Raw genomic sequence first — 15,741 nt, 5'->3', positions numbered from 1 at the left:
GTTTTCACTCGATCATCATCCGAGCCGCGCCGCGCCGCGGAGTCGACGAGCGGATGTCGTAAAAATCGCCGCCCATCCTGTCCGCTCGCTCAGCCGGGGTGTCTAGTTTTTTTTTTCGTGTTGGTGGTCTTCTTCCTGGCACGGGGTTCGTTGATACGTTGCCGCTCGTCCCGTTTGTAATTTATGCGTGGCACTCGTGTTTTCAAACGCGACGTCCAAAATTGGCACCGATGAGCGATGCTGACGCGGCCAATGAGAAAATAAGATTTATTGCCCGTGGCTCCGAGCGTGTGAGTCACGGGCCATGGTTTAGGTTTGTGTTTTGGGATTGGGAGAGAAACGTTTCTAGCGCAAATCCAACCAAGCCGGCATGAGAGTGGGATGAGTGTGACTTCCAAGCTCCAAAAACGCTCTTCACTACGAGCGGCTAGCGATCGGGCTAGGCGCAGTACAGGGTGCGCCATCCAGAGTGCCGTTTGTAATTTGGTTATAACGGCTTAATATTATATTTTTCGATGCTTAAACATTTATTTGAAAGGTTAATTATTTTATGAAAAACAATTTCGGTGAAATATCCACGACGAATGACTTGGCAGTAGCCCATTCGGTCGACCTATTTTTGAGTACATTTTCGATTGTATTTGGTCCTATTTCGGCAATAGCAACTTGAATTTTGGTGGGAATGCGCCTCAATAAAATGTGTTTTTGATGAATGAGTTGACTAACTAACTTTGGAAGTAAATTGTCCATATTTCCCAATTTTCTGCAATCAAAATTATATTTTATACATATATTTGGTGAAGCGACCTTTCAAATAAATGTTCAAGCATCGACAAATATTGATCCGTTTTTGTTTTATACCCAAACGATAACTCTCGATGGCGCACCCTGTAAAAGATGCTGGGGAAAAGTTGGAAACTCGCGCGCCGATCGGCGGCTTTTTGGTGTGGGCTTCGTGGACGAATAGACATGTTTCGATCATTTTAAACTCCTCGAAAAATCTTCAAATCGTCTCAATGATCTCCAGCCAAGTGCCTTCAGCGCGGTATCGCTGTCCACTTGTCCGCTGCGCAGGATGCGACGGGACCACGGGTGCAATTTGTCGAGTCATTAGAGTCATTTTTCATGTCGTGCCCCGGAGGACGACCGATCTCTTCAGCCATCTTCTCACTCACCAAATCGGATCCTCCTTCAGCGAGCTCGCAGTGACAATGCCGAGCTCGTCTAGGATCCCTGTCGTATCCTGCGTGCTGTTACATCACGGTCCTCTTCAACCGAAGGCCCGCCGAGGATCGGCTTTATGAATGGGGGCTTCAAAAAAAAAGGAGGCGAAACCAAAGACTGCACTCGGCACTTGGCGCTTTTTGGTGGTGGCGGTTGGCGGAATGCGAAAGAAAAGAAATGCATCGTGGCCCTCACCGGGCACACCTTTCGCTCAATGAAAGTGCATCATCATCATCGTCGGGTGCCATCGAAAAACGGTCGACTGGACGACGGGACGACGGCGGCACATCGGAATGTGTTGGGCCAGAATGGGAATTCGGGTCCCGCTGACCCGTTGACATTGCTTGCACCGCTCAATCGGAGCTTCTGGAGCAGCTGAACTGATCGATGAACCATTAATATCCTTTGGCCGCAATCACAATTCCTATCGAAGAAGCGCAAGAGAGGGTTGCATTGGTCGGATTAATGAAATGAAAGCCTCTCGCACCCTTCAAGGATGCTGGGACCGAATGAAGTCGAGACCGATACGCAACAACCACCACCACGGCAAGGGTCACAAGTGTGCTGTAGGTTGGGGCCAACGAGCTAGAGAAAAATGGCCACCATGGCGAGGACCGCACGGCGGATGACAGCGCTCCGTACGCAACGCAACACAAAAAGCGGCCTCGTTTTCTGCTCATTAATCACCGCTCGCCGTCGGGCCACGTCGGTACACGCTTCTCGCAAACGTGTGGCCGGCAAGTGCACCGGGCCGGGGAACAGTTTAAAGAGACCACCCGAAAGTACCTCTTCCCGCTCGGCCGACCAGTCCTGGCCGACCTTTTTCTGCCCACCAGTATCAGAGCGTTGGCCGAAGAAGACAACTCCGCGCGCGACACACACGCCGAGAGAGTGTGTTGAGCGCTGAAAATTACAACAGTAGAACGTCGTGTTTAACACTGTTTGCAACTCTGCACTTCCATGTCGGCACCCGCCCCTCCCTGCCCCGACCGTTGTTCCGATCGCGTCCTGGGTCGATCGCGTCCGCGGAATGTGTGTACAGAATGTAGCTGGCGTTGGCAAGTGCGCCGGCACCGGCCCCGGATGATGATGATGACACCGTGGTGAAGACAAGGGTGTGCGAAAAGTGAGCCGCTCTCTTAGGCCACGGCACGATTGGGACATTTAGCGGACTGGCGACGGGAATTATGACGCTCGGAAATGGCCCGTCCCGTGGATTTGCTGTCCACATTTTTTTTTTCAGTGCCTGATTTGTGCACAGAAGTGTTTTGCCGGAAGGAACCCAGTCTGCCACAGCCGTGTCCGTGTCCTTTTTGGATTTTCTTTTGCACTGAGCGTTTCTTTTCGCAAACTGCAGGGTCCCTGAATTGCGTCTTTCGGTTTGGGTCAGTTCGGTTGGTCCCTGCGAATTCTTCGAACGATCACTTTTGTGCAATAGCCTGCGCCATGTGAGCCAGAGTGAGTGTGACTTTCACAGCCTTCGGTCGTCCGCCAAGGATTCCGCCAAAACAAACCGATGTACCGGCGGGAGGTGATCGAGTGTGCGATCCGTGTTTTGACCCATGGAAACCACATGATCGGCCTGGGAAGGGTAGGGTCGCCTGTCAAGTTGTGTGACCCGTCGTCGTCCCACAAGTACCGAGGGACTACGGGGCCCACCGAACAATGGCCAAGGACTCGGCTCTAGAGGGGTGCCTAGCCGGTTCAGGGTGGTCCGACCGAGCGAGATAGACCCCGCTTGGGAGAAAGGGAGAAGGCTCTACGAAGGTGCTGCGGATTATTGTGGCTCATGTCAAACATCTGCACAAACAGTCGGAGGGCGTTCGAGGTGCCACTCGACACACACCGATCGATGACTCACGACGGCCATTCGACGGACCTATCGCCTAGTTACCGAATAATGCTACCAAGTTCGGTTTAATGGTCTGCGCCGGTGCGCTAATGGCAATGGTAATGGCGAATTACTTCGCCGCCACCAAGAGCTTCGCTAAGGCGTCGGTCACGAGCACCGAGCACCGTGAATCATGGGCCGCTCGGTGCCCAAGACCTTTGCGCTTGCGTGGCCGATCCCGTGTGGGGTTGAAAAATGACACACCAGCGGGACGGGAAAAAAACCCCTTACGTCAGTGGCAGAAGGTCAGGACGATGGGTCTACTTCGCGCGGGGGTCGCCGTTTCTTTGTCCGCGGATCGCCAATATTCAGCGCAGCGTGTGATCGGCGCAGGACAAAGGGTAAAGTTCTGCTTGACCGTTTGACCGCTGCCGAGCCTCGGCTGAAAGTGAACTAAATCAATCAACGCGCTGCGGTTTGGTTGAACCGGGGCCGGATTGAAGTTTGATCCGGATCCGGGCAGAAGGTGTTTGCGGTTTTCTGTCGCGCGGCACGCGGGACAAAATCCGACTGTATCGTGTTCGCGAGGCGCACCGGACTCTGCCGAAGGCTAGTAATTGATCGATTAAAGGCGAGTGTGTCCATTCCAATGTGTGTGTGTGTGGCGCGATTCGTGTGCGGTTTCGGTAACACGATGCGCCGGGCCGGGGATTCGGTCGGATCCATCAATCATCAGTGTAATGTTGCGCTCGGCCTAGTTGCGTTGTTTGCATTGCGAATCGCTCTCTTTGTTGGTCAATTGGGTGAGCGAAGTGTTGCTGAAGAACGCCCAAAAACCGACCTGATCACCGAGCAGGTTGTTGATCTTCACAGCGCAGCAGTAGGGCCAGCCCGATGCAAACGCTCCTGGCATCCTGTTTCGAAATCTGACATAAATTATAAGCAACTTAATTTCCCACCCACCGAGTTTTTTGCAATAAATTTCAATTAATACATCCCTGCGTTGCATCCCGCGGGGTTCGTACGATCCAGACCCGTGACCGGAGGGGCTCGAACGCGGAAGCTGAAGCCGCTCGGTCGGGCAGGACAATTGAAGTATCACGCGTCTCCATTCCGGTAGCAGCTAACCGGCTGCAGCATCTGACAGGAAACAGAATGGAACCGCATGGTGCTGCTGCTGCTGCTGGATCCCTGGGCTGCAATCTCCCACTGTGCACCGTTTTATTTATTCTGTTCCGTGTTAAATCAATTATATCGGTGGCACTTTTGGGCATCCCGGACCCCGCGGGTTCGCACGACTACACGACTGCTACCCGTGATATTTAGCAAACGCTTTTTTAATTCTACACCAATCGGTGTCCCGATTTTTGTTGCGCAAATTAAAGATTTACTCACATCGCCGTGATGGCCATTTCTTGAAGCCAATTAAAGACATTGAACGGTAGTTGGTGGCAACAGTAATGTACTGTTGACGCGCATGCGTAGGAAAGTCGAAACGAGTTTCCGGCTCGGACTCGACTAGGGAGCACCCCACCGGAGCACCACGCAACACTTTGATGGCCTACTCGATTACTCGGTGTACGACGGCAGCTTCCCACGCGGAAAAGGAACCCCACAATCGTCGAATCGTTTTACGGCCCGGACCGAGCTTGGCCACACTTGGTCACACTTTAACGAGCTGAGGGGTGCGGGAGCCTCTGGGCGATCATAAACGGCGGCGATCAGCGATATCGATTAAAAGTCTCCAGTCCAGATGGCGCTGTGGACGGTCGTCATTAGCCGCCGTCGGACAAGTGGTTATCTGGCTGCCGAAATGCCGCAGCTTCTGGCACCCGGGCGTTATGCTAATTGGTGTCGGTGCCGGTGGCACAACAGCATCGCTTCGGCCGCTATCCATGAAAGGGATCTTGGGCAATGTGGGGGGCGATAAGCTCGGCGCCACCGTAGACTGTGGCGGGGTCCGAAATTAGTCACCCCAAACCCTAACAGACAGACAGAAGGAGGCCGACGTCGGTGTGCGTCAATTCCGAAGTGCATAAATCCTGCGCGACCGCGACGGCGGAATTGTTTGCCATAAAACGTCAAGTAGCCACTGACGGACGGACGGGGCTCTGACAAAATACGGGCCATTCCGCTGTTTCCGGCTGGCGGCGGTGTCCGTGTAATTAAGTGTGTTTTATCGCCCGACCTGCCGACCGACCAGAAGTTACGCCGCGCGAAGGTTCGCTTAGTGGTGGTCGTCGTCTGGTGCGTCATTGAACCGGTGCTGCTGGCCGTGGAGGTCACAACATGATCAGGTTGAGCAGAGATTTTTATATTCCCTCTCGTGTGGTTCCCGCAAGAGATCCGCGGCAAAGGTCGTTGTTGCACGTGTTGTGCGCGCGAGAAAGCGAACTTCCTACACCGTGACAATGACGCATAAAGTTCGAACTCGAAGGAATTCACTTTCTTCACTTCCGTGAACCGTTGGCAGTTCCCACCGTTGGCCGTTTGATCGCCATCCGATACTGTAAACTAAGCGCGCAACATAAATATGTTTCCGAGGACCCCGCTCGGTCGTGGGCGTTGGGCGAGCGCGCCGTACGAAGTCACCCGGAGGCCAACGCACATACAGACACACACACACACACACACACACACACATGTGACTGTGGTTCGTTCGCGCATAATATAAATATTTACGATTTATTTGCCACGCGGTAAAAGCCACTTTGGTGGCAATTTAGATAAACATTCGACCGCGGCCCGGCGCAGCGCAGAGGCCCTATTTTTAGCACAGCACCTACTCCGTTTGACGTTTGACTTTTATTTTTCTCTTTGCGCCTTGCAGTAGCAGATTCAGTTGCCTCTTACTCATCGTCGGAGTAGGCGTTATTGCGTCCAATCCAACTTCCCGCGAGAGAGAGATACGGAGACGTCTTCGGAGCGTCGGAGTGCGGGTGGCCATCGTAGCGGCCTTCAAGCGGAATCAGCGGCAGCATCCACAGTGTGTGTATCGCGACGTGCGGTGCTACACGTAAAAAACATCCGAGAGCCAGTACACCGATTGCGAAGCGGAGCAACATAGGAAGCCATCATGTTTGCGGTAATGCGCATTGACAACGACGATCGCAGGGCCGACTTCCGTCGCAAGATGCGACCAAAGTGCGAATTCGTGTGCAAATTCTGCCAGCGGCGCTTCACCAAACCGTACAACCTGATGATCCACGAGCGCACGCACAAGAGCCCGGAGGTGACGTTTTCCTGCGAGGTCTGCGGCAAGTACTTCAAGCGCCAGGACAACCTCCGCTCGCACAGGTAAGACCCAGGGGGGGCTCGGGGAAGGGTTGGGGCTCAAAAGCACGCCAAAATGGGATCGATCGATTGGATGACGGTCCTAAAATTGGAATTGGAAAGATTGGATGACGGTCCCGCAATCCCCGGAGGATGGCCACTTGGAAGCCCGAGAGTGCACCGAATGTTGGTCCGAGAGAGCCGTTGTATCGGCGGGACCGCATCTTGAAGGCGGCACGCCGCCTATTCCCATGGCACCGAACACCACCACCGATCCATCGCCTGCTACGATAAACAAACCGACGAGCTGCACGCGACCGGCGTGTCTCGGAAAATCATTACCCACCGCTCGATAAGAGGTCTGAGACGGAGAGAAGAAAGTGGTTTCGACACCGACGACAACGACGGTGCGGAGAGTTCTTTCGGAGTTTTGTTTGTTTATCCAAAAAAACGCCGAGAGCGCGGGCCCCTTTCTTCGGGGCCTGGGGCTTATTTGTACAAGTCAATATTGACGGACTGTTGTACCGGATTATTGTTTGGAAAATATACACATCCTCTTCAAACGCGAGTCGCGAGAATCGAAGTCGGCCCGACAACTTCACGCCCGACCGACACCGACCGGAATCCGGCCATTAAATTATCGGCCAGCGATCGGAAAGGCCCTCCAGGAAGGCCCTCCGCCGTGAGCAAACAGAACCCTGAATCCTGAATCCCGAAACCCTCTAATGGGGTCTCGGGCCCGGTCGGTCGGTCGGGATCTGAAAGTTGCAGAATTGCAGCCCCGCGTTATCAGTGGCCGCTCTATCCGGCGTCGCTGCGGCTGTCAAACATCTGGCCAGCGCGGGCTCCGGTGACGGATGTGACGTCGGTTTTCGCGGTGACGACGGCGGCGGCAAACTTCAAATGTGCCGTGAAAAGCCGTACCGTGTGATGGCCGACCGGCTGGCCGGCTTATCAGTGCCAAGTTTTACGACCTTACATCATTACCGTGGCCACGACGGCGGCGGCGACGGACACTTGTCGGTGCGTTTGCCACGGGTTAATATTTGCCCAATGGCAGCTTCTTTCGGGCCCGGGGTCCGTCAGATGGGGGGGGCGAAGATCGCATACCGTACCGTCGCTCCTTCGACGATTGAAACATTTACGACCGCCGTGCCGTGTTGGGTGTTCGGGAAAGTAATTGGGTATAGTTCGAAGCGAAAACACACACTTTTCGGGTGGCGAGGACCATTGATGATGCGTCGTTCACTCATTCATGGCATCGGAACGCGATACCGGACTCTGGGCCCATAGGCGTCTTCGACGGGCGTGAAATAGAGTAATAAAATGAGCGTCGGGATCTGTCGATAAGTTACGACCGAGCGTATCGTGTGTCGCTAGGCCTAGCGAGCCTTAGCCTAGGTCCGAAATCTTCGTTGGGCGCGAGTCAACCCATCACCGGACCATTACCACCGGCGTCGGCGACGTGTTCCTTCCTTTTTCGTTTTCCGTTTTCGGACCGAAAAAGAGATGTTTAAGGAACAACCGGCTCGTGTCTCTCGAGCATCGTAGGTCCACTTTTTCCCACATTCCTTCCATTTCTGCTCGCATCACGCGGTGTGGGGCTGCGAACACGGCGTTGTCACGTCGCGCCATTCCGCTTGACACGAAGATGGATCTTTTCTCACGCTTCTTGATAGCTTCTGACACTCGATCGTAGCCAAGGACCGGGGCTAGGGATTCCGGTGTGTCGTGATTGTCCGCTTGAATGAGTCCGTAACATAATCACGTGCCGTGTTCGGGTCTCGGTGGCGCGGCGGGAAGATAATTGGTGCGTTTGTGGCATTTTATTGTTATTTATTCAAAAGAGGGCTCTCGATGGCAGGTTTGGCGGCGAGGGCTCCACACAGAAAGGGGTTCCAACTAATTTTTGCACATTGTTTCTAGGCCCAAAACAAGGCATAGGGCTCCCCTCTAAGACGTCAGCCCACATTTTAACCAACCCATTGTTTGACCCTTTTCTTTTCTCCTTCTTTGCTCTTCATTTCGTTCACAGATGCAGTCAATGTATTTGGCGGTAAGCACACTTTGACAAAATTCCACGATGTACACTCATTACTCCTTTGCAACACATACTTATTACACAACAACGAACCACACTTATTACTCAAGTAAAACCAACAATCCAACCAACATAAACATTCTAAACCTATGGGTGATGGAGAATAGAACAAAAAAAAAACCACGTACAGCAAACAAACAACAACAAATAAATGAACAAAGTAAAACCGTGGCGGTAAACCCGTGAACACACGCACCCCAGAGCCAAACGGGGCGGGCCCCAAACCTAGAGCACAGAAAAGCGACGACAAGCGTGAGTGTGAGCAAATGTATCGAACGACTAGTTGAGACCCGTGAAGTGCCGGTGAAAAGGTTCCGAAAGGACACACATTTCGAATCTCGAAGCATATCAGCTTTTGAAGGTCCATTAAACAGACCAGCCATCGGAAGCCGGGAATGGTAAAAAAACGGGGCCTACGAGCCTCTATTGGCAGTCAGTGAGAGTTTCGGAGTCGGAGTGTCAGTGAGACAGACAGACAGGGCGATGGTAGTGCATGGAAACAAGTTGTTACACGAACCGTTCTGCGATAATAATTGTCTGTTTATGCTAAGAAGAAGCGCAGGGCGCACTACGGAACTCCCAAAATCCTGTTCGATTGCGATTCATTGTCATTGTCAAGTCCCCGGCTAGTTACAGTTTTACCCATCAAAGCCCCTTGCGCCATTGATGCACGTTCGTTCCTTAGCGTGTTTCGATGATTTGTTTCCTTTCCGCAGAGTTTCTCCCTGTTTTCCCATGCCAACGCTCTATCACCGTCCGCTGTCAGAAGCCATTCGGTCTCATTTGTCGGTCCCATCACTGCAGGCTGGATGCATTTAGTTAACCGTTGAATGTACGAAATAAATATTTTTGGCCAAATCGACCTTCAAATCACACAAACACACATACACACAACCCAAGGACAAAGACGGACAAACCTCCTTTTCCCGTGCAGGTCCCGAAAACATTCGGCCGCTCCGGGAGCCGACCACCGTACTATAAAGTCTGTTTCGATACAATCCGAGAAAGGAGCTCAAAATCAAAATTTTACCGACACGCACAACGCAACTCAACGCACCACGCACAGCAGCTCGTCCTCCCCCCCCCGCGCAGAGGCAACATAACGTCGCGATGCGTTTCGGTCTCAAAATTTGGTTCTACTATTAGTTTGTTAAGGTTATGTTTTGTGATATAGTTTGGTATCATCGACGTACCGGCGCCTCTGTTGCCACCTCTGTCCTGGAGGGGCTGTTGTTGCTCTGTGCTGGAGCCTTGAGTTGTGCGACGCTGTTGTGATGTGTGATGTGGTTGACCCCACGGCACCTTGGTAAAAGGGTAGTAACCAAATTAATCCCACGAAACCAACGCACCCTGCACTAAGAAGCCTAACCGGTTGCTCGGTCAAGCTAAGATCGTAACAAAAACTACACCAACACACAAACATACGAACCACACACAAACACGCACAACGAACGCAAAATTATTAGTTGAACATAAACGTAGTCATCAGCATAATATCACGTAGATATCATAAAGCAAACCCATCATAACCCCGCGTAAGGATCGCCTAACCGGTGTACGATCAGCGCTGCTGTTTGTATCTCTTTCTCTCTTTCTACGCTACGCTTTCTCCTTTCTACTACTGTTTCTACTACTTTCTACGTTTGATGGCCTACAGGTTGAGTAGTCACAACGTTCGTACACTATTTAATACCGAGGTCTTCTTTCACCTTCTTTCCCACTCTCTCTATCTCTCTGACTATCACTGATAGACTGGAACCACTTACCTTCCCACTTGTTGTGCTCCCTTTCTTCCTCGTATTGGTTTGAGTTCCTTCCAGAAAAGAAGAAGCAAATTAGAAAGCAAATTACCATTACCCGTTTCGTATTTTTCTTTCTTTTTTTCTCTTTTTTCCCCATCCACGGACAGATCGATCCATATGGATAGAACAATGAACGGTAACAACAATCGAGCATACTGATCTAGTTTTTAGCGGATTGCCCTTTTGCTTGTCTGTTGTACTTATTATCGTACTCAAGTTACACACATTATGGTTTTTCCTCCCCCCCATCTTATCTTATGATTTCGATTTCGAATTTTACTCTTAATATATTATTTTTATCATTATAATAATTATTATTACTATTATTATCATCACTATTTTTGTATTGCTTTTGTCTTGAATACACAACAACGCAACAATATAATTACTCAGGAGTTTCCGCTCTTTGTGCTGTTGACATTTCTTGAACCGCCTTCCTGAACGCAGGCCCCATGGCCCCGTAGCCCGGAAGCGAACAGTAACGGACTGTCCGCCACAGTATAGGAACGAAAGATGAGAAGAGATGTGTGTCCCGAGTTCGAATAATCAAACAAAATCGCTGGCCCAACAAACACCGGAGGGGTGAAATGGAAGGATTCGGAAATCAGTGCAACAGTAGTCATATGAACGGTTTCGTTGGATAAGAGCTGCAGCCCGATTCGCATTCGCGTGCCTTACAGTGATGCGGTGCGTCGTTACGACTTGTACATAGCTTGCGCATTTCCTACAGGGAATTAATTAACTTTTCACACATCATCCAAACGCGCTTGCGAGGACCTAACAGGTGAGCGCAAAGCAAGCGCAAACCAGGGTCACCGAAATGAGAAGCAATGAGCGAGTTTTATATATATATATTTTTGATCTATTATAGAACGGTAACTAATTTATGTTTGGAACGCGCGAGAAAGAGGAAAATTAAGTTCGTAATACGTTAGCAAGATAAAATGCAAAATAAAAGTCATCGCGAACCCCGGAATCGGAGAGCAGTAAGCCTTCTTAAACCGTATCGACCATCCGGGCGGATCGGCGGGTTTTAGTTAAGAAGATTGAGCAACATTCCAGTAAACGCTTAAGATGAACGCACATTTTTAAACGCTTTTACTTTCCTGCTATATTGGAATTTCTTCCCAAAATCATAACACTACGCTGGCGCAACGATCTGCAAACATCACAAACGCTGCGAACCCGGAATGAGTATTGGAGTGAAGAATGTCTGAAGAATGGCAACGCACTCGTATGATGATTGAAAAACACAGATAGGAAGAAGAGAACACGCAACGATTTGGCCATGTTTCCGCCCCAGTGACAAAAGGCGTATAGAAATTTACATTACAATAAAAACTGTCATTAGCATATCGTTAGCGTGAAGAAAAGGTCTTGTCATCGGTACATTAATTCTTGGGCGTTGGTGGTTGTTGTATTTGGTGTTCGCTTCTTACTCCGCCATGTTGAATGCCATTTGCCGTTTGTTTGCCCGGGCGGCGGGAGGTGGTGGTGGAATAAAAGCAATAGTTGGCGAAGGCTGATGGGGATTAATTTGATCGTCATTCATAAATCTGTTGGTTTTTTTTGTTGCTGCTTGGCCCAACGTCCAAGGCGTCTGACACACCGAGCCGTGTGTCGCTAATCTGACACATAAATACTTTACGGTGGCTTCGGAAAATGGTGTGTATTAGCGTATTGATTGATGGCGCACACACACACTCGGAGCAGCATTTTTGAGCCCCCCACGGAAGGATCGCGAAGGAGGCCACATTTTCTCGTATTCTCGTAGCATGTAATGTACGTTAAGCCGCGCTTAGAATAGATTCTAGTCTGCTGTAATTATATGAAGCAACAAGGCACCCGCAGGAGCACAAGCAACACCAGTCCCTGCGGGGGTGCGTAAAAAGAGAACGGATCACTTCGAACACACAAACACACATACATACAGACACACAGATATATCATATATGATGCGAATAGGCAAATTCCGCGGATGAAACCACGGAGTCGGCCCGAGCCCGACCTGGAACCCGAACCCTGCGGCCCACGGGGTGTTTTTTGATTTTTTTCTGCAAAGACAAATGTAACAGAAAAACAACTCAAAATGGACACAAACCGGCCCGAGCAGGGCTGCTTCGGAGAAGCATAATCTGATCCGTTCCGACCGTCTGCTGGAGCGAGTATCGAGCGATAAGCGAAATTTCAGTGTGCTCTCAAATCTCGTCTTATGCGCGGCGATACGTGTTATTATTTATTACGCGACAACCACCTACAACTAAACGAAAAAACAAATGGAAGCATCATCCCCATTGGCTCCGGGCTCCGGGCAAAAGGTTAGGCAAACGCATCGCACGTCGATAACGATCACCAGCATATCAGCAGAGTGAATGCGAAATTGAAAATGCAAAAATCAATGAAGGCACTGACGCGCGGAAAAGGAAGAAAAGCAACCATTGTATTTTTGACAGAGCAGCAAACACACACACACGCACACACAAATACACAAGTGTTCAGGAACAACTAAATTGAATAAGCATCAGTAAAGAAATGGCGGCTATACCGTGAATACAAAACATTTAAAAAAAAAACCAGGCGCGTTGTAATGGAGTTTCGTTCTGTAATCGATGATGACAATGTTTTTAATTTAGCTCCCACCAAAACGAAAAGGTAAGCTGAACACGGGATGGGCTGCTATGATTTGCTTCCACCCGGTTGGCCATTGTGCGCCGAGAGTCCCAGAGCGCCCAAAACGATGAAAAGCAATTTACCAACGAAAATCGCGTCACAGCGGGAGCTCTTTGCGCGGATCTGCAATAATCGTAACATAAATATTTTTCCATTTATGTGCCAACCGGCGGAGGAGCACCGGAGCTTCCCCGAGCGATATCGGATGCAATCTCGGATGAAACCGTGCCGCAACCGTGAAATCGCAACCGATCGGCCACCGCTGGGTTTCTCGGGCCCGGTTCCTGCCCCCCCCCTCCCCCGGCCGGGCGGATGTTTATGGCGGGCGTTACGCGAATGGGCATTTGGCCGGCGGCCGCCCCGTTGGAAGTCCGTTTAAATTAGATCCCAGCCGAGCCCATATTTCATCCGCCGTGGCACCGGGCCCGTGGCTTGGCGACCGGATGTGGGCGACAGTGGGCCTCGAATGGCATTTCGATGAATGAATTCCTGCAAAAAACCTCCCTCAAAAACCTGTTCTAGGAACGTACGTGCCACGCCGCGGTGCTTGCAGCGGAATTCATTCACTAATCGCACAGCTTTAAGCAGTCTCAGCCTCCGAGAACGGTGTGCCGGTGCGTTACGTCCAAAATAAGGGGGGCCCTTCTAAACCATCCTCAAAAGCAAAAGCAAACGCGGCCCGTTGCCAAACGGTGAATGCGCCCGCTGGGTCGTAAAAGCTTCACCAGGCTCCGATGCAGCGCCCGGAGATGGTCGGAAGAAAGTGGAAACACGTCGTAAATCTTGCGATTGATTGGTCCATTGGTTCGTCTACAACTCTCGAGGATCGCCCGTGAAGTGGGCCAGTGTTTTATTAACCGCAACGAATTCGCACCACGCGGTGCACCGTTTGGGGTGAAGTTTTCTAAAGAAACCCTGTCTCTCTCTCACGCTCTCTCTGTCTGGCCAGGATTGATATCGCCACGTGAAGTTTATTGAGGTTCACGGTAGGGTGGCCGGAATCGGAACAAAAGGGGCTCAAGAAACGGCTACCGAATTCGCGCCCTCGAACACTGGCTTTTGACGAGTTCGCTCGAAAGGAGCTTGTTTTCGTTCGCTTGCGTAAATTTATGGTTCATCCCGCTGGCCGCTCGGGTCTGGAAGGTGCGTATCGATTCGTGCCGCTCGGCAGGATGGTTCGCAGAGTGTCAAAATAGCAGCGGGCCTAAGGACCCAGTGTTTCTGATTGACATATCGTGCCGTTTCCGTGTTAGAGCCGAAGTTTGTTCTATTTGTTTTTAGCAAGAATGTGCAATTTATGATGCCTGCAACACTGGCGCAAACCAGAAATTTGTCGTTGGCAGTAAATCAAAAGCAATTCGCTTCGCCAGTCCCGGAGAGCCGAAAAAAGATATCTCTACTACGATCGGAATGCCGGACGTCCATATACGAAATGCGCGCTCTTCGGACAGAACGGACTCTCCCTGAAGGATGCTTTAAATTTAACAAAAAAAAAAAAGAAAACGAACGAAACGACCATGAAGAGGTTCCGCTATGAGTCAGCCAAACTGGCAGTCCGGCGGCCTAATCAATTGTCAGATGCAATCGTTCCTGGTTTCTTACCGGTCCGGGTCGTCAGGGCGAAGAATTTCGCTGACCCATCAAAATCGAATAAACCACGCGGCGGCTCGCCAATCGGCAGGCAGGAGTCACGCGGACAGCTGCATCAATGCGGCCCTGGAAACATTCCACAAACTGTAAGTGCGAGCATTATCGATCGGGGTGTCCGGGCCGGGCCGGGTGGACGGATCTACCGCCCGAATGTCGGACACCGAATGCCCACCGATCGGATCGGATCGATTGATCCGCCGAATTGTTGGCTTCGATGAGAGAGGGAGAGAGAGACAGAGGGTGCGAGCGGCCAGTGTCGAAAGGCACCAACTGTCAGCTGTCGGCAACGAACCGTGAAATCTATTCAATCCTGAGCCCGATCGCCGGTCCCGGTCTGCGCGGTGGTCAAGTACCACCGGGCGCAGTGTAACCGATCGCGACGCGTCCCGCACCCCTCGTGTCGATCGGCACACACCCGGGGTCCTTCGGGCCACGTCACGTTCCGCTTACAGTGCAACCGGACTACAAAGTGCGAAGTGTGATAAAATAACACAATCCGACGGATAACAAACGGACCAAAGCCCACTCTTAACGAGGGCGCGCGCCTGCTCCGGCTTTCCCCTTTCGGCTGGGCCGGACCGTGCCGGGTGTTAATGCTCGCCGGGCGCAAGTGACCACCATCACGACACCCGTAACCGATACGTCTGTGCGTTCCGTTCCGAAGCCGTTCCGGCGCGCACGCCACGTTTCTCGATATCGGGTTCGTTTCTCATCTGCCCATTGAGATCTTACGTTTTTGATAGCAGCGCCGGTGTGAAGGCGCGAGCAATGTGTTAATATTTCTATTATTAAAAATGACACACGATGACCAATCGGTCGATCAAAACGATCAACATCGTCATCACCCTCCTCGGCCTCGGCATCGGCCGGGCGTTGTTTGGTGATCGATCGATGGGCCGCATTCTCCGTCCGGCGAGTTGATCGCCTTTCAACTGACCGTTTTTTTGATGTTCAGATCCCACCGCGGCGGCGGCGGCTACATTGTTGAGTCCGCCGGGCGGTTGAGGCGAGACTTTTCTCACGATACCCTCCCGAACGCTCAAGAGCCGCTTCGAGCGACCAGTCACCGCACATCACACACGTTTCGGGTCCCCGCGGGTCCCCTGAGTCATCCTGAGGCTGCGCGATCACGCGGAACTTTGATCGCTATCAGCAGCCCGAGGCTCCAACCTTCGCCGGGGATCTCCCCG

The 15,741-nt window shown here is 51.5% G+C and overlaps 1 protein-coding gene across 1 annotated transcript; it reads left to right on the top strand.

The window, feature by feature from the left end:
- Nucleotides 1-6,131: 6,131 nt before the first annotated feature.
- Nucleotides 6,132-8,478, top strand: LOC128274826 (protein drumstick). Its single transcript, XM_053013145.1, has 2 exons — nt 6,132-6,352; nt 8,364-8,478. Exons 1-2 carry the CDS (start codon nt 6,132-6,134, stop codon nt 8,386-8,388), a joined length of 246 nt encoding a protein of 81 aa, XP_052869105.1. The 3' UTR covers nt 8,389-8,478.
- The last annotated feature ends 7,263 nt before the right edge of the window (nt 8,479-15,741 follow it).

Source organism: Anopheles cruzii, chromosome 3, assembly GCF_943734635.1.
Source record: "Anopheles cruzii chromosome 3, idAnoCruzAS_RS32_06, whole genome shotgun sequence".
NCBI lineage: Eukaryota > Metazoa > Arthropoda > Insecta > Diptera > Culicidae > Anopheles > Anopheles cruzii.
Note: the sequence above shows the minus strand (reverse complement) of the source record. Positions and strands in the feature narration are given on the sequence as shown.